Source organism: Prionailurus viverrinus, chromosome B2 (assembly GCF_022837055.1).
Source record: "Prionailurus viverrinus isolate Anna chromosome B2, UM_Priviv_1.0, whole genome shotgun sequence".
NCBI lineage: Eukaryota > Metazoa > Chordata > Mammalia > Carnivora > Felidae > Prionailurus > Prionailurus viverrinus.
In genome coordinates this window covers 98,959,943-98,986,713 of record NC_062565.1, presented here as the reverse complement: position 1 = coordinate 98,986,713, position 26,771 = coordinate 98,959,943, and the positions used below count along the sequence as shown (strand labels likewise).

At 44.4% G+C, this 26,771-nt stretch overlaps 1 protein-coding gene across 1 annotated transcript in view; it reads right to left on the bottom strand.

The window, feature by feature from the left end:
• The window catches only part of LOC125165943 (uncharacterized), a 178,628-nt gene that overhangs the window by 752 nt on the left and 151,105 nt on the right, over nt 1–26,771 (bottom strand). The window contains exons 37-46 of the mRNA XM_047859469.1: nt 24,991–25,100; nt 17,258–17,407; nt 16,316–16,369; nt 15,289–15,456; nt 13,275–13,427; nt 12,376–12,507; nt 11,385–11,537; nt 9,257–9,466; nt 5,440–5,560; nt 2,267–2,394 (exon numbers count right to left, since the gene is read on the bottom strand). Coding sequence (XP_047715425.1) covers nt 2,267–2,394; nt 5,440–5,560; nt 9,257–9,466; nt 11,385–11,537; nt 12,376–12,507; nt 13,275–13,427; nt 15,289–15,456; nt 16,316–16,369; nt 17,258–17,407; nt 24,991–25,100 — 1,379 coding nt within the window. The remainder of the gene's footprint in view (nt 1–2,266; nt 2,395–5,439; nt 5,561–9,256; nt 9,467–11,384; nt 11,538–12,375; nt 12,508–13,274; nt 13,428–15,288; nt 15,457–16,315; nt 16,370–17,257; nt 17,408–24,990; nt 25,101–26,771) is intronic.

Here is a 26,771-nt window from a genome sequence, read left to right as displayed (position 1 = left end):
TACAGTGGCTCTCCTCTGACGCATTTGGCTACTTAAGCAGCCTCTCAACCATGAGCTGTGATCGCAGACCTCCCCCACAACAGCAACATTTGCTTTTGGGAGTGAAATGGGGATGGAGGGAGTCTTAAAAGCCCTTGTGGTTCCATACACACCAACTGAATATTGCTTCCTTTTGGAAAAGGCTTTTGCAGAAACAAATAGACATATACTAGAATCTTACCTTTTGGTGAAAGATGACTGCACAGAGACTGGTAAGTTGAGCCAGTGATGGGCATTAATAAGGTGGCCCTACTTGGTCAAGGATCTCAAATGCACATTCCTGACCTGTTTCTTCTCTTTCTGTGTATGACTCTTTAACTGCATGTTTAGAAGCAAATTTTTGGTCCAATAGCCAGACTATCAGCTGCAGAATTACACCCTCAAAAGAGACTTTAGAATGGCATATTTCTCTGACAGAATGATTAAATATTTTCCTCTTAATTTTTCTCAAAGCAAGAGGGAAGAATTTTATTTTTTATTTATTTTTATTTATTTTTTATATAATTTATTGTCAAATTGGTTTCCATACAACACCCAGTGCTCATCCCAAAAAGTGCCCTCCTCAATGCCCATCAGCCACTTTCCCCTCTTCTCCACCCCCCATCAACCCTCAGTTTGTTCTCAGTATTTAAGAGTCTCTTATGGTTTGCCTCCTAAAAGGGAAGAATTTTAAATGTGTTGACATGGAAATGTCTGGAGGGGATTCTGAAAAACAAGTGGGCAAAGGTTAGTACTTATGCAGTAGAGGAGGGTGTAAAGATTGTTTTACATACACTAAAAGCTGAAAAGTTAAAAAAAAAAATCTTCATATACATGCTATACCTGAACCTAATCTGTGTGCCAAGAATTTCTTTGGAGGGTAGATTTCTCACATGTTGTTGTTGTTAAGTTTATTTATTTTTGAGAGACAGAGCAAGAGGGGGAGGGGCAGAGATAAAGGGAGAGAGAGAATCCCAAGCTCTCAGGCTCCACACCAATAACATGGAGCCCGATACGGAGCTTGAACCCATGAACTGTGAGAACTGCTAGGTAATTATTGTAGATGACTGAAGAAAAAGAAGAAATTCAGACACAGAACACAGCAAAGTGTGGACATTGACTTCCACGTCCATTTATTTAAATAAACACTTTTTTTTAACTAGCAGCATCAGATCTCTTATCTGAGTTCCCTGGCACAGCAGAAAGTTTTAAAAACGTGTGAGAAATGGGGCACCTGGGTGGTTCAGTCAGTTGAGTGTCTGACTCTTGATTTTGGCTCAGGTTCAATCTCACAGTTCCTGGGTTCAAACCTGAGCTGAAATCAGGAGTCACTTGTTGGGATAACCACTGGGTGTTGTATGTGAATGATGAATCTCGGGAATCTATCTCTGAAGCCAAGAGCACACTGTATACACTGTATGTTAGCTAACTTGACAATAAAACATATTTAAAAGTAAATAAATGTAATTGAGTAAGTGCTTTTGAGCTGAATTGTTTTGACATCAGAATTCTATTATTGAGGAGTAGCATTGGCAAGATGGCAAAGTAGGAAACCCTGCACCATCCTTCTTCCCACAAACACATCGATTTGGCAACAATTCATGGACAAAGCCTTTTTAGGAGAAATCCAGAATTTTATTATCTAGACCCAAGTATCTAGATAACAGCCAGGTATATAATGTTTCTTAATGTTTATTCATTTTTTAGAGAGACAGAGACAGAGAGACAGAACGACAGAGCATGAGCAGGAGGGGGCAGAGATAGAGGGAGACACAGAATCCAAACCAAGCCCCAGGCTCTGAGCTGTCAGCACAGAGCCCAAAGCAGGGCTCAAATCCACAAACCGCAGGGCACCTGGGTGGCTCAGTCGGTTAAGCGGCCAACTTCGGCTCAGATCATGATCTCACGGTCCGTGAGTTCGAGCCCCGCATCGGGCTCTGTGCTGACAGCTCAGAGCCTGAAGCCTGTTTCAGATTCTGTGTCTCCCTCTCTCTGACCCTCCCCCGTTCATGCTCTGTCTCTCTCTGTCTCAAAAATAAATAAACGTTAAAAAAAAATTAAAAAAAAAAATCCACAAACCGCGAGGTCATGACCTGAGCCGAAGTTGGATGTTTAACAGACTGAGCCACCCAGGTGCCCTGATATATAATTTTTTAATGTAAGTTTGAAAAAACCTAACCTAAAACCATAATTTCATATTTACATTTTTCATTGTTTCACATATATAATCAAATTTATCTTTACTTACAGTTTCTGGCCTTTGAATCCTTCTTGTTATTTTACTGCTCATAAGATTAGTCTTTAAAAGGTGTTGCTGGGAGTATCTGAATGATGTGGAAGCAGAACTCAGGGAGTACTGAGCCCGAGATATAAGTCCTATAATGTTGAAAATGTTAAATTATATCTCTGGTTGCAATATATGGGCCTAGATTTAATCCACAAAATTTTAGAAAAGCTTGAAATGGGCATCTAATCCAACTTTGTCAATTTTGAATGAAGATGTCAAAATCTGCATGGAATCATTTGCCTGCGGGTCACATGACCAAGTGAAAGAGAAGGACATGATAGGTGACTTGGACTATGGTGGGTAGGAGTGGACAAACTTAGGGATATTCAAGTTAATAGGACTTGGTAATTAACTGGACTTACAGGGTGACAAAGTATAGCTCCCAGATTCCTCAACCAACTGGGTAGATGCTTAATTTTAGTTTAGGGTGGATTTTGTGATCCTGGCATGTATATACTCAATAATAATGGTTGTTTCCAAGATTAGAAGGCTAGTTGGGTAGGAAATATGAGTATATATAGAGAAAGCAGATAAATAATAGTTCAGAGTCCCTGAAAAGCTAGGAGCAAATGGAATCTCAAGCATTGGGACTGGCCCAGGGAAGAAAGGGGGCACATTTTCCATTTTACCAGAAGGGACCAAGAAGCAGCTGAGTACCTAATGTAGGTGGGCTGGGGTCAAAAAATAGAGGGGTTTCCCATGTGATGGCTTTAAAAAAAATTTTTTAAACGTTTATTTATTTATTTTGAGAGACAGCATGAGCAGGGGAGGGACAGAGAGAGAGAGGGAGAGAGGGAATCCCAAGCAATCTCCACGCTGTCAGCGCAGAGCCCCACGTGGGGCTCGAACCCACAAACCCTGAGATCATAACCTGAGTGGAAAGCAAGAGTCAGATGCTTAACCGACTGAGCCACCCAGCCATCTCTGCCACATGATGGCTTTTAACGGCTCTGTGAAACTGGAGGTAAAGTGTTGGCTGGGGAGGAGGACAGCGTCTGAGGATCTGAAGAGGCCAGGAAGATATAAAATAGTTTCTGGGAAGAGGAGAGAGTGAGCTGACCCATCTTCAGCTCCAGAGGAGGGACATGTGAGCAGGGCCTAAACCCACCAAGCATCTTAGTGTCTGGCTTCCGTGATTTGTTCAAATTCGGGCATATGACCTGAGTCAGCCCAGTCAGGGGCTGATCCTTTTTAATTGTCCCATCTCTACACTCACTCCTGCCATGTGAGCTGGAACAGAGGATGGAAGTTACAGCAGTGGCAGTCATCTCGCTTCCCGAGGGGTTACTTCCACTTCCTTTCTGCTCCCAGCATTCTTGGAGCTCAGAGGGGCAGACAGAGGGGTCAGGCCCCGGGGAAGTATGTCAGACCTGGATCAAGCAAACTGAAGCTGGTCTACCTCTGAACATTTCACAGTTTTGTCAGCCAAGTGATTTCATTTTTTTTCCTTAAGCATTTTAAGACTAACTGCACTAGAGCATATTACAGTTCCTCAAGAGGTGCAAGATCCTAAGGGGACACCATGCTAATGCCAAGTAAGGAGAGCTTGCTCCTTAAGTCTGCCTTTGCTTCTGATGCTTCTGATGCAGGGATCAGGGTGGCTGCTGCTACCACCACGACAGAAAGGAGAGACCTCGGTCACTTCATGCTTTCATCTGGACAACAGCTGAGAAAGGAGTGGGAATGACTTCTACCTTGTCACATTAATAGTATAGCTGTCCCCTTGGAGTGCTGGGCATTAAATAGACAGGTGCAACCCAGTCCTTCCCCTCCAATGAGTCACTGCAGTGGGGGACAGGTGGGGGCCGGGGCTTAGGAGAAACTTCTAGCTCTGCTTCCTGGGAAAGAGACTTCTCTTTCACTCCTGCCACATCCCCAGTCTTGGGAATTAGGGTTCTGCCCCACCCTGCACCTGTCTCATGCCTCACTCTGCTTCTCCTTCATAAATGTGCAGGTGTTGGAGGACATGGAGGGCAGTTTGAAAGGACATGTTAACCCAAAAAGAGGTTAAAAAGATGCTTGGCTGGGGCGCCTGGATGGCTTAGCTAGCAGAGCAGGAGACTCTTGATCTCAGGGTCCTGAGTTCAACTCCCACGTTGGGTGTAGGGCTTACTTAAAAAAAAAAAGGGTGCTTAGCTGGGCTGGAGACAGAGGGGCAAGGGATAGACAGGAAAATCCCATGGAGTGTGGAGAGGAGAGTTCAAGGTGCAGAACTGCTCAGTGTCAGTGGCCAAAATAGGGCCCTTGAGTACTTTTGATGCTCTTCCTCTTTGGACAGCACAGCTGGGGTGGGAAACCTCCCCCTGTGGTCAGGGCCCAGGCAATAGGCACAGAGGCAGAGGGGAGAGCCCTGGGCTTTACCAGCGAGCCCAGCCCTGCTCTCAGCAAACCCAAAGTAACTCAATCTTTGTTTGCTTGATCTTTGACACTGATCTTTCTGTTTGTGAAAGATCTTATATATTCAACTGGTAAAGAGCCAAAAGCAAACATAAAGGACACACAAGTATGAAAGTGTCAAAGTATAGTAACCAACATATGCAGTTATTCAGTCCTGGTTATTGGTATTTGGTGATATTTTTGATAGTCAGATCTAGAAAAGAACTTGGAATTAATTTCATCCTCAACTTATAGGGAAGGAAGCCAGTTTAGAGACATCCTGGGTTTGGCCTCTGCTCTATGCTACATTGCCCAGAGGGCTATCTTGATTGCCATTTCCATAGCACTCCTCAAGCCCCCAGCACCCAAGAATCATAATATATTTATAAATAACACTTGAGAAACGTGGTCATTGATGTCCCAAGACATTAAGATGCTTCAAAATATAGTAAAGTACCCAGTGTGCTTTAAGTGGTACATTACACCCTCCTGAGACCAGTTTTTATGACTGAAATCTTTTAGGATTGGATGTCAGTACTCCAAGGTGACTGGAGTCACCTTTCTACTAAAGTAGAAAGTTATGACTGCAAATCAGAATTGAGTTTTATTCATTCATGTATCATTCATTCATTCAACAGACATCATGGAGCACCTATGCAATAACCACTGGGTTGTTATGGCTGGCCCATGAGACCCTCCTTCAATTCAGACCCCAGACCCTGGGGGTTTGTTCTAGCTAGAGTCGGGGACATGCTTACCGCCTGGTGAGCTCATCTGGACAGACAATCGCTCAGCGTCATTAAGCTGACTTTGTAGCTCTTCTATGCGCTGGAAAGCATCCAGCTTCACACTGCGTTCCTGGACAAGCCGGCTTCTCAGCTGAGGGGAAAAGTGCTTAGGAAGCAGAGATGCTTTTTTGGTGCACACTTTAGTTCCTGGGGTTACTAGGAGAGTGTGGGTCCAGGCCACCCCAGGAACATAAATCTTCACACAGTCCTGGTCAGGCTGAACTCAGCCTTCTGAAAATCAAGAGCTCCAAGAAGGCCGAGAACTTAAACCAAAGATGAGCAGAGGCAGCCCCTGGACCCCCTTATTACCTCATAATAGCCAGGAGTTTACTCACAAAATTTATATCCTTTATGTTTATTTCACCAGAGGGGAGGGGAAGAGAAGAGATGGAGAAGGGCCCTCAGTTCACAGAGGACCTTGTAGGCCAAGCCACAAAACCACTCCAAGGACAGGAGGAAGTCTCTGGACAGTTTCAAGCAAAGGAAAGACTTGATCTTTCTTCCAGATCTCTGTGCTCAGCTCAGTGCAGCTCATCATCTGCAGGGATGCCCTGAGCACCATCTCCCTGGCCTTATATAAGGCCCATACTCAGAGGCGAGCTTTTGTTTTTAATGTTTTTTATTTACGTTGAGAGAGAGAGAGAGAGAGAGAGAGAGAGAGAGAGAATGAGAGTATGAGTCGGGGAGGGGGAGAGAGAGGGAGAAAGAGAATCCCAAGTAGTCTCCACGCTGTCAGCATGTTCAGTGCTGCTAACAGTGAGATCACGACCTGAACACAGATCAAGAGCTGAACGCTCTACCGACCGAGCCATCCAGGTGCCCCAGAGAGGTGATCTTTGTGTTTATCTGGGTGGCTCTCTGCTAGCACAGCTGACCCACGTGGCCGGATCCAAGGTGCTCCTCATCTGTATAGACAGGAGGTGTCTTTTCTTTTGAAATTTATTTTTATTTATATAAATATAAATGGATATAGATTATAAAAAGTAATTGAATTATAAAAATTATTCAAAAGTATAAAAAAGCAATATGATTCTAATGATATCATAAAATTATAAAGTATAAAAAGGTAATAATTGTAAAAAAGTCAGAATAGTAGGGTGGATCTAATAGTGCTCCCCCATTCATGTCCACCTGGAACGTCAAAATGAGACCTTACTTAGAAATAGTCTTTGCAGATGTAATTAAGTTATGACGAAGTCATACTGGATTAAGAGTGGGCCTTACATACAATGACTGATGCTTTTATACGAGGAAAGGGTACAGACACACAGAGGGACACATAGGGAGAAGGCCATCGGATGAGGAAGGCAGACATTGGAGTGCTGTAGCCACCAGCCAAGGAATGTCAAAGACTACAGGCAGCCACCACAAGCCAGAAGAGAGGCATAGAACAGACTCTTCCTCAGAGCCCCCAGGAAGAGCCAACATCTTGATTTCAGGCTTCTGGACTCCTGAACTGTGAGAGAATAAATCTCTGTTGTATTAAGCCATCTGGTTTGTGGCAATTTGTTACAGTAGCCCCAGCAAGCTAATCCACAGGCTAATCTCAAAAATTCAGCACACTCTTGTCTGCATAGACCCAACCAAAAGGCCTGTGAGGTTTTGACGCTATAACCTACAGCTCATCCTACAAAAGTTAAAGGGGCAGTTTCTTGTGCGTGCAGATGCTCTCAAGTGTACTGTAACTGTCAGTAGAAGATCAGATCCCCAGAGTTAGGAAAACTTCCTAATACAAATTAGGCCCAAGGTGCCTCTATGCACTGCAGGGATTGGTGTAGGCTCCTCGATCCCCATGGACAGGAACCATATCAAAACTTATCAAACTATATCATAACCATATCAAGAAAAACATTATCAAGACCTCTGAGCCAGGCTGGGGCTAAACCAATTGGAAAAATATTAACAAAGGAAGGAAACATGCTTAGTAAGGACCTTGTGTTGTGTTAGGACCTTAAAAAGGACCCCACCCCACATCACAGATGTGCCCGAGATCCCACAACCAATCCAGGTCAGTCTGTTTCCAAAAGTGTTCACCTTCATATTCCTAGCCAAAAGACATATAGTCAATATTTATCAAGAGCTGTGTATTAGTTTCTGATCTTAGTGCTTCATCTGAATTACCTTAATCCTCCCAAAAATCTCGTGAAATGAGTATATCGTTCTCCGCTGTACCAACGAGAAGACTACAGCACATAGAGACCACAGATCTAGCCTAAAGTTACGCGGTGGAAGGCCCTGGGGTGTGAATCAGGAAGTCTGACTCTAGAGCGTCCCCAGGAACGGGAGGTAGGCAAGGACATTCATGCTCTCCAAGGTCAGAGAGTCAAAATCTGCCCTCAGAATTGGAGGTTGGAGATGGACTAAAGAAGTCACTGTAGGCCATAGGGGCTCTTGCTGGCTGAAGGTGGATTGCTAGTTGGTGAGAAGTGAGACCATAAGCCCAGGGGACAGGAGCTGCCAGCAGAGGTGGAGGGCGGTTTAGAAACAGCCAGTGATCGTTTTTACATATATACACTAAAGACATGTATTTGTTGAGAGAAGCCTCAAAATGTTTTTGACTGCTTTTAGAATCTCTGCCGTTAGACAAAAATTAGCTATTAACTAGAGAGATGAACTCCTTATTTTTGTGCTGGTTTCTAGAAAAGCCTAATTTGAAAGATAAATATGTGACACCAAATGTTTCTAAGGATTCAAGTCATATTTTCGTTTATTTTTCATGAAATAAATGTGAAATTCTAATTTTTCTTTTATTCTAAAGCTACTCATTTTCTCTCCATTTCTCCAAAAATATTTTCTCTAGCATTGCCTCAATTCAATTTTTAGCCTTTTTAAAATTTTGTCCTTTGTTTTTGCAGACTTCTCCCCATTGATCTCCTCCTTGAAACACTTGGCCAATGATTTAATTTTTTTTAATTTTTAAAATGTTTTTATTTATTTTTGAGAGAGAGAGAGAGAGAGAGAGAGAGAGAGGCAGAGAGAGAGACACACACAGAATCTGAAGCAGGCTTCAGGCTTTGAGTTGTCAGGACAGAGCCCGACATGGGACTTGAACTCACGAGCTGTGAGATCATGACCTGAGACGAAGTCAGATGCTTAACCAACTGAGCCACCCAGGTGCCCCGGCCAATCATTTAATTTAACTTTCCAACTTCTCTTTCCTAATATCTCTGGTGAATGAAGTGATTTATTCCTTCAGTGAATACATGAGAAGTGCCTGCTTTGGAAGGTGCTATTTCTTTTGCCTTCTGTATTGGATTACATTCTGTGCTCTCCTGTGTTGGAACCTGCATTAATCCATATCTACATCTATCGTTTCCTCCTCTTTTCTTTTTTTTTTTTCTTTTCTTGCTGTAGGGGTATATTTAACAAAAATATATTGTGTCTGGAAATCACTTTTGCCTTTCCTTTTTGTCTCTAAATTTCCAGAAACACCTTGACTAAAATCCTCTTATAATAGCTTCCATAATGCTTGCTGCTTTTCCAGATTACCGTTGGAATTTTCTAAAGGATTCCCTAGCTCAGAAATTGTAGCCAGATGGAAACATGTTTCCCACATGGGTTCTAAAGGTGCCAAGATTTTGGGCCTTGAGGCAGTCAAACTGTCCTCTCTCACCATAGTCAACCTGAGCATCACCCAACATGGGCAGAAATATTTCCGTTTTCCTGTGGGCCTAGAAATGACAAAGGTGGAGGACACCAGAGGCAGGGAGAATGCCAGAAGAATGCCAGCTCTGGCTGGTGCACCCCGATTGGCTTTCGAGTGGCTGCTACCTCCCCCTGGAGTTACCTGTCGGAGTTCTGTCTGAGTTCTCTTCTGCTGAAGCCGGCCCAGTTTCGAAGCCCTCTCTGCCTCTTCAGTAAGAAGCTGCAGGTGCTGGTCCTTTTGCCGCACATCTTCCAAGAGCTTCTCCATGCCGGAGGCCTTCATTAGATCCAGCTGCTGCCTGTGGCGAGCTTCCTCGGTCACTTTGTGTTGCAGCTCTCTCAGCAATCGAGACTGTGGCAGGAAAAGCCAAAGGAAACGAAGAAGGCAGAGTCTTTCTTCTCACCAAAAGGTGGGGAAGAAGTTGCCCAGCACAATAGCCAACCCCTCCAGTAGGGCGCAGGGGCGCAACTCTGTGGAATATTCCCGGGCTCAGGGTAATAGAGGCTGGCCTTTCTGTTTGGGCTAGCAGGCAGCAAGACTACCAGGACCTAGGCCAGCTCGGCCTGGACTGTAAGCCCTGAGGCAACAGTCAGGGGGAGAACAAAGGAAACAAAGAGCAAAAGCCAGGCAAGTGGTAATGCCACTGTACAGGTCAAGAAATTGGGTCTTTTAATGCCCAAACTTGATGATAGTATGTATGTTACTTAACTTATTAACCACATAGTTATATCCACCACAAACTACATTTGCCTTGTCATTGAGCATTTATCATGGCATAGCAGGGAAGGGTTTGCCTGGGGAGAAAGGAGTGATGTAATACAAAGCTGGGAGTGGAGAAGGGAGGTTCTAATCTTGCCTCTGTTTTGACTTCCAAAATAGCTTTGGGGAAGCCAGGTTCCAGATGGTTAATGAAGGAAAAGCGTAGTGATAATTTGGTTCTGTTTTGAAATTTTTCTAATCAGTAGCACCATAAGTACCAGATGTCCAATCCTCATTTATAATACTAATACTAATAATATTTGTATGGTGATGTTACAGTTTACATAATTATACTCCATTCTTCACCTGGTGCACAATAACAGAGGATGTCAGGTCCAAAAGGAACAAATTATATGTCGTGTTTTAAATATGCCCAGCTTTCCCAGACTCTTATTTAAACTCAACTCTTGGGGCGCCTGGGTGGCGCAGTCGGTTAAGCGTCCGACTTCAGCCAGGTCACGATCTCGCGGTCCGTGAGTTCGAGCCCCACGTCAGGCTCTGGGCTGATGGCTCAGAGTCTGGAGCCTGTTTCCGATTCTGTGTCTCCCTCTCTCTCTGCCCCTCCCCCGTTCATGCTCTGTCTCTCTCTGTCCCAAAAATAAATAAACGTTGAAAAAAAAAAAAAAAATTTAAACTCAACTCTTGTCTCTCTAAACCTAGGGTCTTTCTGGGGCACCTGGGGGGCTCAGCCAGTTAAGCATCTGACTCTTGGTTTCAGCTCAGGTCGTGATCTCACAGTTCGTGGATTTGAGCCCTGCATCAGGCTCTGTGCTGACAGCAGGGAGCCTGCTTGGGATTCTCTCTCTCTCTCTCTCTCTCTCTCTCTCTCTCTCTCTTTCTCTTCTTTCTCTCTCAATAAACAAATAAACTTAAAAAAAGATACAAAACTGTTAAAAGAAATAAAAATAAGAAAACTAAACCTAGGGTCTTTCTGCTTCATTCATGCTTGGAGAGTTGGCCCAGTTATTAGAGCTTAAACTTGGAAACACCTTCATTTTGGTGCCCACCCCTTATTGAGCAGCCGTGACTTCTGAAATTATGACTTAGTATGGGTGGGTCATCAGGAAAGAATGCAAGACTCTGTTTGGGGAATAATGCTGATGGCTAGGCCACACTCCACGTGCAGAAGGTCACTATCGATGGAAAGCGTGCTTGGAGATGAAAGGACTGGGCTAAAGGCAGAGACCTACATCCCAAGATGCCCTCTAGGCAAAAAGATCCTCTGAGAAACACATACGCATACACACCGAAGAACGATCTTTTGTGTAAGGGTAGTATTTCACCATCTTAGCCAACTTTTGGCCACTCTCCTTGGTGTCTAGGGCTAGAAAGGAAGTAGAAGCGAAGCTGAGGTCTGGGCCATCTTTCTCTGGCAGTGCCTCCTGCTTGGCCTCAGCTGTGGAGTCCCGGTGACTGCTGCAGGAGGCAGGGTGCTGCTTCCAGGGCCACAGTCAGCTTTGCAGAGCGAGCTCAAAGGGAGGGAGGAAGAGGGGTTCTGGTGTTCAGATACCTGGTTATCCTGCTGCTTGCGCATCCTGGTGTTGGCGGCCTGAGCCCCGGCCAGGGCCTGCCGTAGCACCCCTAACTGCTGATGAAGTAAAACTGCTTCTTGTTCTGCCATCAGCTTGACGCTCAAACACTCTTTTTTACTTTGCATGGCTTCCTGTGAACACCCCCAAACACAGTAAGATAGGAAATAAGTTTCCTTTCCATAGTTTTCATTTCAGAAGAGTCTCTAAACCACTTCATTATCCATCATTTTTAAAACCTTCCGGTAGAGGGGTACTTGGGTGGCTCAGTTGGTTCAGGGATGATCTCACAGTTTGTGAGTTCGAGCCTCAGGTCAGGCTCACTGTTGTCATTGTCCGAGCCCACTTCAGATCCTCTGTCTCCCTCTCTTTCTGCCCCTCCCTGACTCGTGTTCTTGTTCTCTGTCTCTCTTAAAAATAAATAAACATTAAAAAAAAAAAAACCCACTTCTGGTAGAAAGAAGCTCTAGTCGCCTTCTCTGTGTCCTCACTGAAGAACAGTGTGGCAGAGCAAATAGGGACTTTCAGAAACACTAAGTGAAAGTTTCCAAACCACTATTTCTATGTGCTTTGGTTCCAATTTGCCTTGAAGCCGATTTTCCACTTATTTTGTTACTCCATTTTCCTCAGATAATCATGTCTGAAAACTCAAAGATTTACGGTGTTTGGATGAAGCTGCCTCAAACCCTTGGTGATGTCCTCCCTCCATTTTTCCCCTTTTCTCGTGCTAGACTCTCTGTTCTCCCATTTGCTTCTTTGCCATTGGCTTCTGGCTCTTTCCTATTTCTCTGGGGGCTCTGACATTCAGTCACTTCCCTGGAAAACTCCCCGACTGTCGACTGTCAGATCCGTTAAGATGGTTGGTCTTGCCAACACCAGGGCAAGACCAGCCCCCCAGGTCAGCCAGCCCCCCACCTCGTCAGTCACTCCCTGCTGTGCGGGGTGGGCGGGCCTCCCTCTCCTAACACTCACCTTCTCTGCCCTGTTCAGCTGGCCCTGGAAGCGAGCCCGCTGCACAGCCAACCTCCAGTGGCCCAGGCTCCTCACTTTGCACACCAGGGCAGACAGGCGGCAGTTGTCTTGCTCCAAGGCGTGCAGCTGCTCCTGCTGAGAAAGGCTTACTTTCAGAAGAGTCTGCCCCCATGGGAAGGGCACAGATTCTAACATCAGAGACAGGCCTTGGGGCACCTGAGTGGCTCAGCCTTTTTTTTTTTTTTTTCTGATGCTTGTTTATTTATTTTGAAAGAGAGTGAGAGTGCAAGTGGGGGAGGGGCAGAGAGAGGAGAGAGAGAATCCTACGTGGGCTCCACACTGTCAGTGCAGAGCCCTGGGGTGGGGTGGAGAGGCTTGATATCACAAACTGTGAGATCATGACCTGACTGGAAATGTGGAAATCAAGAGTCGAAGAGTCGGGTGCTTAACCGACTGAGACACCCAGGCGCCCCAAGTGTCTGACTCTTGGTTTTGGCTCAGGTCATGATCTCACAGTCTGTGAGTTTGAGCCCCGTGTCAGGCTCTGTGCTGGCAGTGAAGAGTCTGCCTGGGATTCTCTCTCCCTCTCTCTCTGCCCCTCCCCCACTCACATATTTTTTTTCTCTGTCTCTCTGTCTCTGTCTCTCTGTCTCTCTCTGTCTCTGTCTCTCTCTCTCTCACACACACACACACACACAATAAATAAAAACTTTAAAAAGAAAAAAAGAAACGTGCCTTCCAGAAGATAACACAAGTGTGCTGTGAGCCCTGGTGCCCTTTTAAAATGTCTGATGCAATGCTTTCTCAGGGAAACCAGCCTGGAATGCATACAGAGTGAGCGGTAGGGTCAGATGCTGAGATGAAATGCTGATATCCTATCGCTAAATGAAATCACGTACTTTGGCTGGGTTTTCTTTCATTCCTTCATCAGGTCTGGCAGAGCCCCATTTTTTCTTTAGGGCCTTCATATTGTCAATCCCTTCTGTTCTTACTTCGCCAATGAGCTCACACACTTTCTGGATCAAATTCATCTGATTCTCATCCAGTTTTTCCTGCAAATTGCAGACTCAAGTTCAGGAAGAACAGTAGAGGAAGAGTCATTTTGCCTTCTAAAAGCTAACTTTCAGAAATGATTTCACATGAAAAAAAAATCATCCACCCAATTATTCTATCAGGTATTATCTGGAAGTCTCCCTATCAGCCCCCTTTACTATTGTCTTCAGTCCACAGGGCTTCATCAGATAGACCCTACATGTCTTAGAGCCTAAGTTACCAGATGCCAAGTTAAGTTGAATGGATAGAAGAGTGGAAGGTCACAGGTGGAAAACTGAGTCACTCCTCCTCCCCCAAAGGGTTACTTGAGAATTTGAACCTAGGGGTTTTTGCAATCAGGTTGACTCAGCAGAATCTGACCAGATAAAACACTATATAGATGAGCCACTAATGAGGAACTACATTAAAAATACAGTAGAGGAAGGAATCAGGCTGGCTACTTTCCCATTTCGGTTTTAGCAGAAGTCTCATTATGAAATAGTCTGTTCTGAATGGCTTGTGGATAACAGCTTTTGGTGGAACAGCTTGATCATTGCTAAGTACAACTACAGACCCAGCATCCTCCAGTGAAGGGTAGAGTTGGGTGTCCTCTCATCTCTGAACCACTTCCCTGGAGAGGAAAGCAGGAAGATAGTGCCCAGCTGGGCAGCCATGGCAGGAAGTCTGGCTCCTGGCCACACAGAGAAAGCTTCCCCACCTACTTAAGAGTCTGGGGTAGAACAGAGAGTCTCTGCTTCAGGTGGCCTGCAGAACTAGGTTAGCCTGGGAGAAGTAGAGAATCCACTTTCTGTCTAGGAATCTGGCATAAGTTAAAAAAAAAAATTAAGAAATTTTTCAATAATTTCATACCTGGAAGATGACTTAGCCATTCCAGACTTCACTGTCTGTTCTCCTGTAATACCAGGCCCAATGTGTTTTTGTTTCGATTCTTTAATATTTGTAAGCACTTGTGTTTTATGGACCCTTCATAAGTGAGGAGGAATCTCTGGTCCTCTCTGGAATGACCAGGCCAAGGCAGAGCTCTGGTGGAAGCTCCTGTCAATGTAACAACTTCAGGGACCCAGAATCCTCCAGGAGAGACAGCGAAGTAAGGACCCACTGGGGGCTGGCTCTGGGAAACATCCAATAGCAAGAGAGGGGGCGGGTTTGTAGTGAAATTCACAATTTTGGGGCAGCTGGACCAGGCTCTGTGATGGCCCATTTTAGGCATGGGGCCTCCATCTTATAGCTCTTCAGACATCATAAGAAAGTGACAGGCTTCTACAGTGCCGTGGGCACACAGGCACCCCATTGCTCCTTTTCTGGATGGACCTTCACTTACAGGTCAGCAGCTGCCCGACACTGGACGTGAGAGAAAGACTGGTGGGCATTTGAAGGCCAGAAAAAAATCACTGACAGCTAATTCAAATTCTGAATCTGTCCAGTGAGCTTTCAGGAGGTGCCAGTTGCTACCTACACCAGGGTCTGTCCTGCCTTAGGGCACTGCACTCTCCTGCTTGGATGGTCACACTCAGTAGACAAACAGTGATATTAACCATTGGGGGTTTTGGAGAAGACACCCCCCCACCTGTCCTTCACAGCAATCAGATGGCAACAACGGCCCTTGGCAGCAGAATGAGGAAAACAGCAAATCACTAAATTACCTAAAATTTAGTGTCTATCGTGGTAAAATAATGAGAACCCATCGCTGACCCCCTCTCTGCAGTGAACACTCAGAGCCAGAGAATTCTTGGGCCCAACAGGCTCTGGTTACCACAAAGCCCATTCTGTCATTGTGACCACTCTGTGTTCAGTGGCTGTGGAGGTCATTAACACTTGGCTCCCACAGGACTGTCCAGACGTCCGACACAGGTCACTTACTTTTATGTCTAAACATGTCACAAACAGAGCCTGAACTAATGCTTCATATTCTTCTTGGACTTCTTTTCTAATCTTCTCTTTGAGATTCAGATTTTCTTCTTCCAAATCTGTGAGTCGAGCTCTCAGAGCAGTGATTTCCATGATCATATTATGACTGAGCTCTGCAACCTAACAGCACAAATATTGTTTAATGGAAAATAACTCAAAAATTCCAAACTGTCACTACAAAATAGTTCTTTGCATATCAGCGTCGAATTTGCTCTTCTACCTTGAAGCTGATGAAAGAGGTGAACATCCTGTTGTACAAATATGGGTGGTTGGTTTATGGGTCTCAGAACAGTGCCAGACATATAATAGGTATTCAATAAATGGTTGCCTATTATATGAGGGCATATATATAAGTGTTCCCAGAAGAGGCATATTTAAGCACTTAAAAAAAAATTTTTTTTTAACGTTTATTTATTTTTGGAACAGAGAGAGACAGAGCATGAATGGGGGAGGGGCAGAGAGAGAGGGAGACACAGAATCGGAAGCAGGCTCCAGGCTCTGGGCCATCAGCCCAGAGCCCGATGCGGGGCTCGAACTCACGGACTGCAAGATAGTGACCTGAGCTGAAGTCGGACGCTTAACCGACTGAGCCACCCAGGCGCCCCTTTAAGCACTTTTTAATCGGATAAAATACTTCCGCTCTCTTGGTCTCCATTTGCAAATTGGCCTTTCTTGACACCTCAGCCTCAATGCCTCTTGTTTGGGGGAAAAGTCCTCTGCCCCAACCCAAAAAATAGCAAGAAAAATATAAGTCAAAGCAATACAAAAAACAACAACCACCAAAAAGCTAAGAAAAAGAAAGCCCTTATTGCTTAAAAAGTGAAAACACACTCCTTAGATGTTTCTGCAGTGGATCTTCATTGATGGGACTTCTACAGGGCACAAGAAAATAATGCTAGGAAGTTTCCTGTCTTCCTACTGCTGAGATTGTGGATCTGTGAGGTGGAGAAGAGAAACTTTTTGGTAATAACTAACCTACCTGACCAGCGTTGTCTTCAGGAGGACCCGAACCTCTTCGTATAAGATCTAATTCCTGAAGAGGAGAAAAGAATGTACAACCAAACTCAACCATTTGTTCTTCCAACCATGGCTCAGTTCAGGACACCATGCTCCAGACACTTCCCATTTGTGTTAATGGAGCTTCATTTTGAGCTCCTCAAGCTCCACCTGGAGTCAGGACTGTGCTTGTGGTCCCATCGGATTTTAGGATGCCCAACATGAGATCTAAAGGCAGCATGAACTTCCAGGTGTCCACACTAATGCAGAAGACTTGGCTATGTGGATAAGCCAAACTGGGGGTGAGGCCAGACTCGTTTGATATTTGAATGCTTCATTTGATTTTTTTTTCAGGCTTTTGCACTTTTCTTAGGTGAAAAGTAAAATTACACCAAACTTCTGAAGCAATCCATTTTAAAACGGTGTGCAATTAGGACAGGAGAAGTGACCCTTGGATCCCACCAGTGGGATCTCATTTTAAGGAAGTCTCATTAATGAGACCCATGAAGTGCATCCTGAAGACAGAGTTTATTCAAGGATCCTGGCTTCTAGGCTAGACCATGGACAGCACAAGGTACTTTGGGGTTGCTTAGGTGGGAAGGTCAGTTATGCATCTTCCCTGGGGGAGGGAAGGGGGTGCGGGGGTGGGGTGGTGACCTGCTCCTTTGTCGCTAACTTTTTATATTCTCCACTAGACGCCTCCAAAGCACACAACCCAGTGTTTCTGAGCCATCACTTTTGCAGCTGATAATACCAGAGCCCAAGAAAATGAGCCAGTGAGAAGAGACATTGGAGAGTACCAATCATTCTCAGTTCTTGCATAAGAACACCTCCCCTACCCTCTGTTCTATTCTCTTTGGAGTAACTCCCAGGCTTTCCTATCCACACCTTTGCCATCACACTTCCTGTCTCTCTGGGAACGTACTTGTTCTTTCTGGCAGAGCTTCTGCCTAGCATGCTCCAACACATGCTCATAATACATGGAGTAGCTCTCGAAGTTGCTGCGTTCTCTTGCCATCACATCACAACCCAGGGAAAGGAGGCAGGCCTCAAGGTGCTCTTTCCTGAAAGTGATCTGAAAAGGAAGGGGCATCATTCACAGCAGCTCCAGCAGGACAGCCTCACTGTGCCAGGGCTCATGGCACACGTTGCCTTGGCTCACAGACCCATGTCTAGTTCTCCTCCATAGAAAACATGGGCTCTACGCTTCCAAGTCTCTCTTTCAAGTCTGCTCTTAGTATTTGCAGGGCAGGGACAAGAGTACAAATGGAGGCCCACCTGCCACATACCTAAGTATTCTAGATGCTTAAAGGTTGGAAATCAAACTAACAAACTATTAATTCTCCTACTTTGAAAAACAGATCTTCAAAATTGTTTGGAAGGTCAGGCTTGGACGTCTGTGTTCTATGCTGAAATGTGGTGATGTGGAGTGAGCTGGTCACCAACCTAGAGTTTACAGCATGACACCCTTCTCTTTCTACCTCTGGCTTCACATCATACTGTAGAGGGCCCTCACATGCATGTAAATGGACAGTCAGCTGTCTGTGCCTCTACACAGCCACCCTTGACTACTCCTTAGGCCAGGGTATGCACACTGGCAGTAAGGTCCACTCTCCCTCTGGGGAGCAGGATCTGGGGACTTTCCAGGGAGAATTCCAGGGTCCCAGGTACCTGAAGTGTGGTCTAGAAGGAGGGCCAGGGGTCTGAGTGGGCATGTCCCCTTGGCTGTGGGTATTTCTAATCCTGTGAGGAAGAGTGAAAGGAGAAAAACCAGAGGGGCTCTCTGAAGTATGAGCACCTGGCAGGGACCCCTCTAGCTCTGATTGAAGGGTCATACTGCTCATTCTCTTGGCAGTCCCATTTCTTCCCCTTTCTCTAAGAAATTGGGCATCCTTTTGAAGAGATAACCATTAAGGAAAAGAAGAAAAGTCCACCCCTCCAAGGCAAGGTTAGATTTAATCTGTGCAGAGAAATGGGAACCAATATGTAGAAGATAGGACCAACCTACCTTGACTAGGGCCTGCATGTCTATGAGTGTTTTTGTGTGTCTCTATGTGTCTGTATCAGTGAGTGCATTTAAGGATATGATTGTGCGCCTGTGTCTGTATGCATTAGTGTATGTGTGCATGTGTATCTATGTCTCTCATGTATGTCTCTGTGAATGTCTATATATATCTCTGTGTCTATGTGTGACCCTTTGTGTGTATCATTGAGTGTGTCTGTGTGTATATCTGGGGGTCTTTGGGGGCTCAATCCAAGACCCAGCCTGTAGGCTTACATGAGCTTTATCTGTGATACTTCAGGGTCATGAGGGCTCCAGGCTTAGTGGCAGTCTGCCACAGAAGCTAAGCTGTCCTTCTGGGGTGGGTCCTGTGGCCCAGTGAGCCCCAGTTCATGGTCCTATCAGTGCAACCTCAGTGTCCCCACTGACTTTCAGAGAAAGCGCAGACAGGCTTTGTCAAGGCAAGTTATTGAGGCAAAGTAGCAGAGATGGAAAATAGTGATAAAATGCAGTACTGATGGAGGGAAACAGCCTGCTCACCACTGCTGATGGCAAGGGTGATCAATGTGGCATTCTGGAGGGCAGACTAGCTGTATCTGTGAAAAGATTTTAAAATGTTCATGCCCTTTGGCTCAGTAATTCCTCTTCTAGAACTTTATCTTTAGGGGATGGTAAAAGCGATACACAAAAATATATGTAAACAGATGTCCTTGATCTTTCTAACAGAAGAGAGAAATGGCAACAACCAAAAGTGACTAATAAAGGGAAACAAGTTGAATTTTTTTCATCCATCTGTACAATGAAATATCAAACCGCCACCAAAAATTATGCTGTGGACATATGTTTATTGACAGGGGAACGTACTCAAGTGAAAAAAAAGTACACTACAATAAAAGGGCATATAGAATAATCTAACTTGGCTTAAAAAATGTTGATGAATGAAAAAAAACTATAAATGAAGTTTGGAAGGAAATATGCCAAAATACTAATAGTAGTTATCAATGAGGGTAAGCTAATGAGTGTATTTTCTAATATATCATATTTCTATTTTCTAATATAATCATAACATGTTTATATAATGAAGATAATTATATATAAAATATACAAATAAACAAAATGTATAACCTAATGAAAAGATAGTAGAGCTTTTGTAAAGATCATGATCCACAGCAGCTTGGCAAGGCACACTGAAGAGATGTAGAATGGAAACAGTGGATGAACACCTCTGCTCATGGGGGATTTCATGAGCAGGGCCAGGCAGTCAGAGGAGGACACATAGCCTCCCTCTCTTATTCTGTGGGGCTTCCTCAAGGAGCCCCTTTTAGTGGAGTAGGATTTGGGGCAATCTAACCTGCTCTGGAAAGTGATCAGTAAGACAGTTGGATTTAGTTTCTGACACCAAGGCAAAGGGAATCAAGATTTGATGGCCCTTGACTTCTTTATGGTGAAAGGGTCAAGGCTATGTGAACTTAGTAACGACAAAGGAAATACTTCCCAGACAAAGTATGATGAAAGCCTGAAACGTTGAGACATTGCGAAACCACATTAAAGGCCATCAAGGCTGGTGACCCTTTCCAGGTGGCCTGGACCCAGTGCTTGGAATCGGCCACAGTGACTCACCCCCTGCTGTCCTGGACAGCAGTGTCTGGATCCGACTGTGCCAGCCAGGCCTCCAACGGCTTTTTAGCAGGGCAAACACTTCTCAAACTAATGTCATTATAGCCACCATAGTAGATATAGGATCCCAAACAAACAGAAATGCAGACTTGAACCACAATGGCCCTCTACCATTCCCTCTTAGCCAGTGTGATATTTTACCTAGTAAGGGTGAGGCACCTCTGGGTGAGTCTCTGTGTTACACCACAGAGGTAGGAATGGCCAGGAGCCCCCTTGGGCACCCCTGGAGGCCAGAGAAATTGTGTCACTTCCTTCCCTCAGTGGTTCTGTTGGGGCCTCAGGAGATTGAGCTGAAAGATCAATTCAGGGGGATGATGCATAGAGGGTGAGTGTGAAGGCAAGGAGAGGGGATAAGGGCCCAGCCAGAGCATTTGCGGTGGGGACATGGAGTGGGGAGCAAGTCTGAGGTGGGGCAGACAGGAAACTGCTACTGACAGGTGACAGAGAGTTGCAGGGAGACTCCTAAGCTCCTAGGAGTCTCTCTCTCCAAGTGAACTTTGATTTTGCAGACTTACTCAGCCTTCCAGAGGCAGCCTTTGGAGCTGCCTGAACAGCATCTGTTGTGGGACTACAGCCTGTGTGGCTTCTATTGACATAATTTTTTCTATGAACCCTACGCGGGGCTCAAATTCACCAACTGTAAGATCATGACCTGATCTGAAGTGGGACACTCAACCTACTGAGCCACCCAGGTGCCCCCAGAGCAATTTGTTTCTTAAAAGCTGTTCTGTAGCCTACTCTTGCCTTCCTAGGTCACTAAATGCCAGCTCTGTGCCAAAATGCAGCATGAAGTGGGTTCATCTGCCAACTTCCCCTTCAAGGCAGGCCCCTGGCTTCCATAAAAACTACAGAGTGAAAATCATGTTCTCCAGTGGCCTGATTCCTTCACCAACAGTTAAATCTGAGCTATGATGAATGGCACTGGCTGGAAAAGCACCAGATTGCCCCATAGACTGATCTAGAGAGCCAGCCTGGGGTGAAGCATGGCAGGTGCTAGGCCTTGTTATGGCAAAAGTCTGGCTCTGCTGGAAGCAAATTGCCCTTCTGTGGTTTGCTTCTTCTTGAAGCCCCTCATAATTCATCTAGTATCTATCAGGCACATACAAGGTTTATAAAACCCACCTCTGCTGACAAGATGCTTCAATGATTTCCCACTGACTCTAGGATAACATCCAAACTCCTAAGGATTGCCTACAATGTCATTCAGCAACTGGCCCTGCCCACTTTTTCAGTGTCCTCTTTTGAACTCTGCTATACTCCCTTCTTAGATTGCTCTGCCTTCCTTCTTCAACCCCTCTTCATCTGGCCAACTCTTATTTGTGCCTTAAGACTTGGCCCAAACAACACCTCCTCCAGGAAGTCTTCCCCATTTCTTCCCTACCTGCTAGCTGGGTTATATCCCTTGTGTATGCCTCTTTCAAAGCATTTAACATGAAGTGCCTTTTCTTGACACTCCTGGGTCACCTGGTTCCATAAGTTCTTTGAGGGCAAGAACTGTACCTTTTGCCTTTAATCTAACAAAGTGCCTAGAAAAAAATAGGAGATCTATAAATACTTGGTAAATGAGTGAATGACTTTTGACATATGAATGGAGATGGTTCTGGAATCCACACAACAGACTATTATAGTTCTGATTTTCCATAAGGGTCAGTCTCTAACTTCAGGTCGGTGTGTTTAGTATGACATTTGAGCAAGGTGTTAGAACTGATGGTGAAAGGCTGTTTTTCTAGAATTTGGGGAAGGAAGCAAAGATCACTAGAGGCCAATATGGACTCAAGAAAAATCAGGTCAGATTAACCTTTCCTCAGAAAATATATAGCACTTGAAGTGTATCTGGATTTCAGCAGGACATCTAAAAGGTTTCTCCACTGGACCTTGTGGACCAGTGGAGAACACAGGCTGGGTGACAGTACAACTGGATGGGCTTCTGACCACTGAAAGACTGTGTCCAAAGAGTGTGGTCAGCCTGAAGGTGACCATAGGGGGTAGCACAAGGATTGGGACCTGTCCTGGCATACACGGTTAGTAATGACCTGAATGAGAATACTGAGGGCAGGCTGACAAGAACCTGGGAGAGGGAGACAGTGCTGAATGATAAAAATCCAGATTTTTAAGGATTTTAAGAAGTTCACCGTGGACCAAGTTGAACAAGACCAAGGCTAATAATATGGCAGCAGCAGGATGCCTGAAGGCAATGTGGGCTTCAGGTGACTGTCAGCCTAATAAGTCATCTGTGACGTGGCTCCCAATACCAGGCACACTCATGGGCATTAATCAAAGGGCACACAGGACAAGTGCACTCTTTGCCGGTCAGACAATCTTGAATTTAGAGGGGACTGACCAGGATGGTAGAGTTGCTCACATAAAGTGATCAAAGGAAAGGAAGGCAGTTTAGTCGAAGAAGAGAAGGCTGGGCTCAGGTCCTCAATGTATGCATGTGCGGTCTGTACTTGGTACAGAAGCACCCAGGTTAGGGAGGAGCGCGGCACCTGCTCTCTTTCCTAGTCCATGTGCCCTGGCTTGGACTGCACCCGTCTGGAGGAAGGGGTGACTATTTGTAATCCACCGCGCAGAGGTGCACCTGTCTGGGTTTGTGCTACTAGAGCAGGCCCCTCATTGTAATTGTACGGAGTCTTCATACATGCCAGCAGTGGCAGTAATTGAGCTTCTCTGACTGACCTGCCTTTAGATATCCAAAGGCTTGTTGTGAGGGGTCAGAACCATGATCTGTGGTGTTCCAGGGACAGAACTAGGATCCATGATGGAGGTGGTGGAAGGCCAAATCCAGCTCAGTAAAAGCTGCTTGAAATATGAGCTGCCAGGAATGGCTGGGGATAGGGGGTGGGCTTGGAAGAGAGTGAGTTCCCTGTCTTTGCAGATCATTCAGAAAAGGCTAGAAGTCCACCAGGCATAGAATTTGGAGGGGGTCTAACGTCCTGGCGTCTCATTATTCCAAGACACTGGCAGGCAGGTACCAACCTGATCAGTGTGCCTTGAGTTTCAGTCACACCTGATATGGGTTTGTCCTAATACTCTCATTTCTTTCCTAGATGACCCCATCTTCAGTGTTGGAGTAAAGTGTATGCATAGGAGGGGAGCAGATCTTGAGCTACAAACTTTTTGTTTGTTTTTATTGTAGTAAAATATATGTAACGTAAAATTTGCCGTTTAAACCATTTCTTTTTGTAAGTAGGCTCCACACCCAGCATGGAGCCCAATGTGGGGCTTGAACTCACAACCCTGATAACATGGCCTGAGCTGAAATCAAGAGTCAAACGCTTAACCAACTGAGCCACCCAGGCACCCCCATTTAAACTATTTTTCAGTGTAAAGTCCAGTGGTATTCACACTGTTGCACAATCGATCTCTAGAACTGTCTTCAGCTTGCAAAACTGAAATTCTTATACCCACTGAACACCAACTCCCCATTCGCCCTCCCCCCAGCTCCTAACAACCACCATTCTACTTTCTGTCTCCATGAATTTGACCACTGTTGGTGCCTCATATAAGTGGAATCGTGCAGAATTTATGCTTTTGTGACTGGCTTTTTTCACTGAGCATAAGGTCTTCAAGGTGCATCCATGATGAAGCATGTGTCAGGGTTGCCTTCCTTTTTTTAAAGGAGAGGCACAACAGTCTGTGCTTCAAACACGTTTCTGAGCATGCCCTGCCCTAATCACCTCTGTATCTCTGGTTGAGAATCTCTGAGCTGCAGAGACCAAAAGGGACCACTTCACCCACTCATCAGAATACACAGTACTACATTTGGGTATCATTGAAAGCTTAAATGAAATACATGTAAATAAATCATCAAGCTCTGAGGAAAAATGTATCCCCAACCAAGCTAGTGAATTCTCTGTCTCGTAATTAAAAACTGAAGTGTTGTTAATAAAATTACGGGGAATATTTGAAGAACTTAGAAAAATATAAATTTGAGGGAAATGTTGTTTTAAAAAATTAGGTATGTTTTGCTAAATCAGGTTTTTAAAGAAATGGTTGAATTTCAAAGGCAACTGGATTTGTTTCTACCTAATGTACTTATGTTTAATTTGTTAATGATCCTAAAAGCTCTGCTATGGCCAAATATCCACATACACTCTCTTATCTTGCCTTTTCAGCACTATTTAGGAATAGTCAAGAGTAAACAGTTGAAAACTTTAAGGACTGTATGTATATTGTATGTATTAAGTACATATTATTGTTAAATATATATTATATAGACTTGTTATGGATTCAAATAGATATATACCAAAAATTGTTGAAACTGGTTTGGTTTGTGGAGAGGAAACGGGATGGTGGAATAAGGAGGGTTGGAAATGTTACCTTTCTGTTGGTTTTTTTTTTTTTTTTTGTACATTTTAAAAATGTTTTCTAGTTAGTGGAATTATTGGCTATTTTAGTTTCTCTCTTTTAAGTTTTGAATATTAAAAAATCAATGCAGGGGGGGCGCCTGGGTGGCGCAGTCGGTTAAGCATCCGACTTCAGCCAGGTCACGATCTCGCGGTCCGTGAGTTCGAGCCCTGCTTCGGGCTCTGAGCTGATGGCTCAGAGCCTGGAGCCTGTTTCCGATTCTGTATCTCCCTCTCTCTCTGCCCCTCCCCCGTTCATGCTCTGTCTCTCTCTCTGTCCCCCCAAAAATAAATAAATGTTGAAAAAAAAATTAAAAAAAAATCAATGCAGGAAATGTTGCTAAAACAACTCATTCATCAACAAACTCCAAGGTTACTTTAAAAAGTTGGCTGAATCTGAAATTAGTCAACATGCATATTCGAATTTCTCTCTTCTAATTTATTAGAAATCAGTCTTTCCCCAAAATTAAAATTATAACAAGTGATTGCTACTTTAAGCCTGAGTGTTCATATATTCATTCTAAGGGAATAAGGGAAGCATTGGGAAATGGGTCAAGGGGAAAGTCTTCTTTGCTTGGGTTAATGTTACAAAAAAAATACACTCCAAAATGACTAACTTTCAATACATACCTCTAGTCCACCATCCTGGTAATTTTCCATTAATCTCTGTACAAATTTTTCAACTATTTGTGGTCTGATAACTGAAAAGTTTTCTTTCATGACATGGTGCTTCCAAAGGTCTAGGGGGAGAAACATAATGATGCTAGTATCATGAAACACTGAACAATGATTAATGGCATTACACTGGACACAAGAAGCTGTTATTTCCAAATCCACAAAACTTAACGGGTGAGGAGGGGGAAGGGGAGGAAGTGGCTGAGGACACAGGGTCCTCCAGAACATAGGAATAAGGAAGATCTACAACAAGAGTCCTAATGAAAAGATTTGGAAAAGTATCTCTGAAGCCCCATGAACAATATTCTGTTATCCTAACTAATGATCCCGAATCAAATGTTATTATTGATCCTACATGATATCTATTTTCACTAAGTCATTAAGTATCTGAACAATTATTTTGGCCTAATATAGTTAACATAAATAAATGAAGAGCTATTATAGTTACAGCTACAGACTAGAAATGTTGAGGGCTGACAGCCTATGAACTTTAGCTCCTGGATTGAAGCAGCAATAGGCTGACACATACAAGATGAGGCATATATGAAATTATTCAGAGAAGCATTGTTTAGGACAGCAGAAGCTTGGAAGCAACATATAAACTATGGTATTCCAATGGAATAGTATGCATCTCTGAAAAGAAACCTCCCCATGTGCTAATAGGAAAAGAACCATAAATTTTTTTTCCAATTTTTTTAGTGTTTATTTTTATTTTTTAGAGATAGAGAGACAGAGCATGAGCAGGGGAGGGGCAGAGAGAGAGATAGAGGGAGACACAGTATCTGAAGCAGGCTCTAGGCTCTGAGCTGTCAGCAAAAAGCCTGATGCGGGGCTTGAGACCACGAACCGTGAGATCATGACCTGAGCCGAAGTTGGACACTTAACCGACTGAGCCACCCAGGTGCCCTAAGAACTCTTGATTTCTATGTGAAAAATGCAAGGTGAAGAAAAGTGAATATAACATGTTATGTTTTATAAGAAAGACATGATAAATATTAAATGAGGGCATATCCCCTCAAGCCTACTCAAGATTATTGCTCCAGAATGCCAGTGTTCTCCAATATCACTTCTCCCCTCTTTCTTGGATCATTCACCAGAGTTCACGTTATCTCTCCCACCTCAGAAAATCCTGCTTTTGACCCCACTTTCCCTGTCAGCTATTGCTTCATTTTTTTTGCTCCCTTTTTAGCAAAACTCTCAGGAAGAAAGGCCTATCCTGGCTGGCTGTGACTTCTCTCCAAATCCTTCGTAAGCCCACTCACCCAGCTTTTCTCTCCATCACTCCCCTGAACCTGATTTTGTTATAAACACCAGTGACATCAACATGACTAAAAACATTGTTTTTACCTGACTACCAGAAGCATTTCACACAATTTGTTACATTCCTCCTGCTTGAGAAACTTTCATCAGTAGATGTTGGGACACCACTGTCCTAGTTTTCCTCTACCTCAGTGTCTGCTCCTTCTAAGTCCATTTTGCTGGTTCTCCTTGTCCTCTCCCCCAGCTCTCTTTTTGTTTGTTTTGTTTTAAGTTTATTTATTTTGAGAGAGAGAGAGAGAGAGAGAGAGAGAGAGAGAGAGAGCAGGGGAGGGGCATAGAGAGAGGGAGAGAGAGACAATTCCAAGCAGACTCCATGCTGTCAGTGCAGAGCCTCACAGGGCTCGAATTCATGAACTGTGAGATTATGGCCTGAGCCGAAATCAAGAGTCAGACACTTAACGGACTGAGCCACCCAG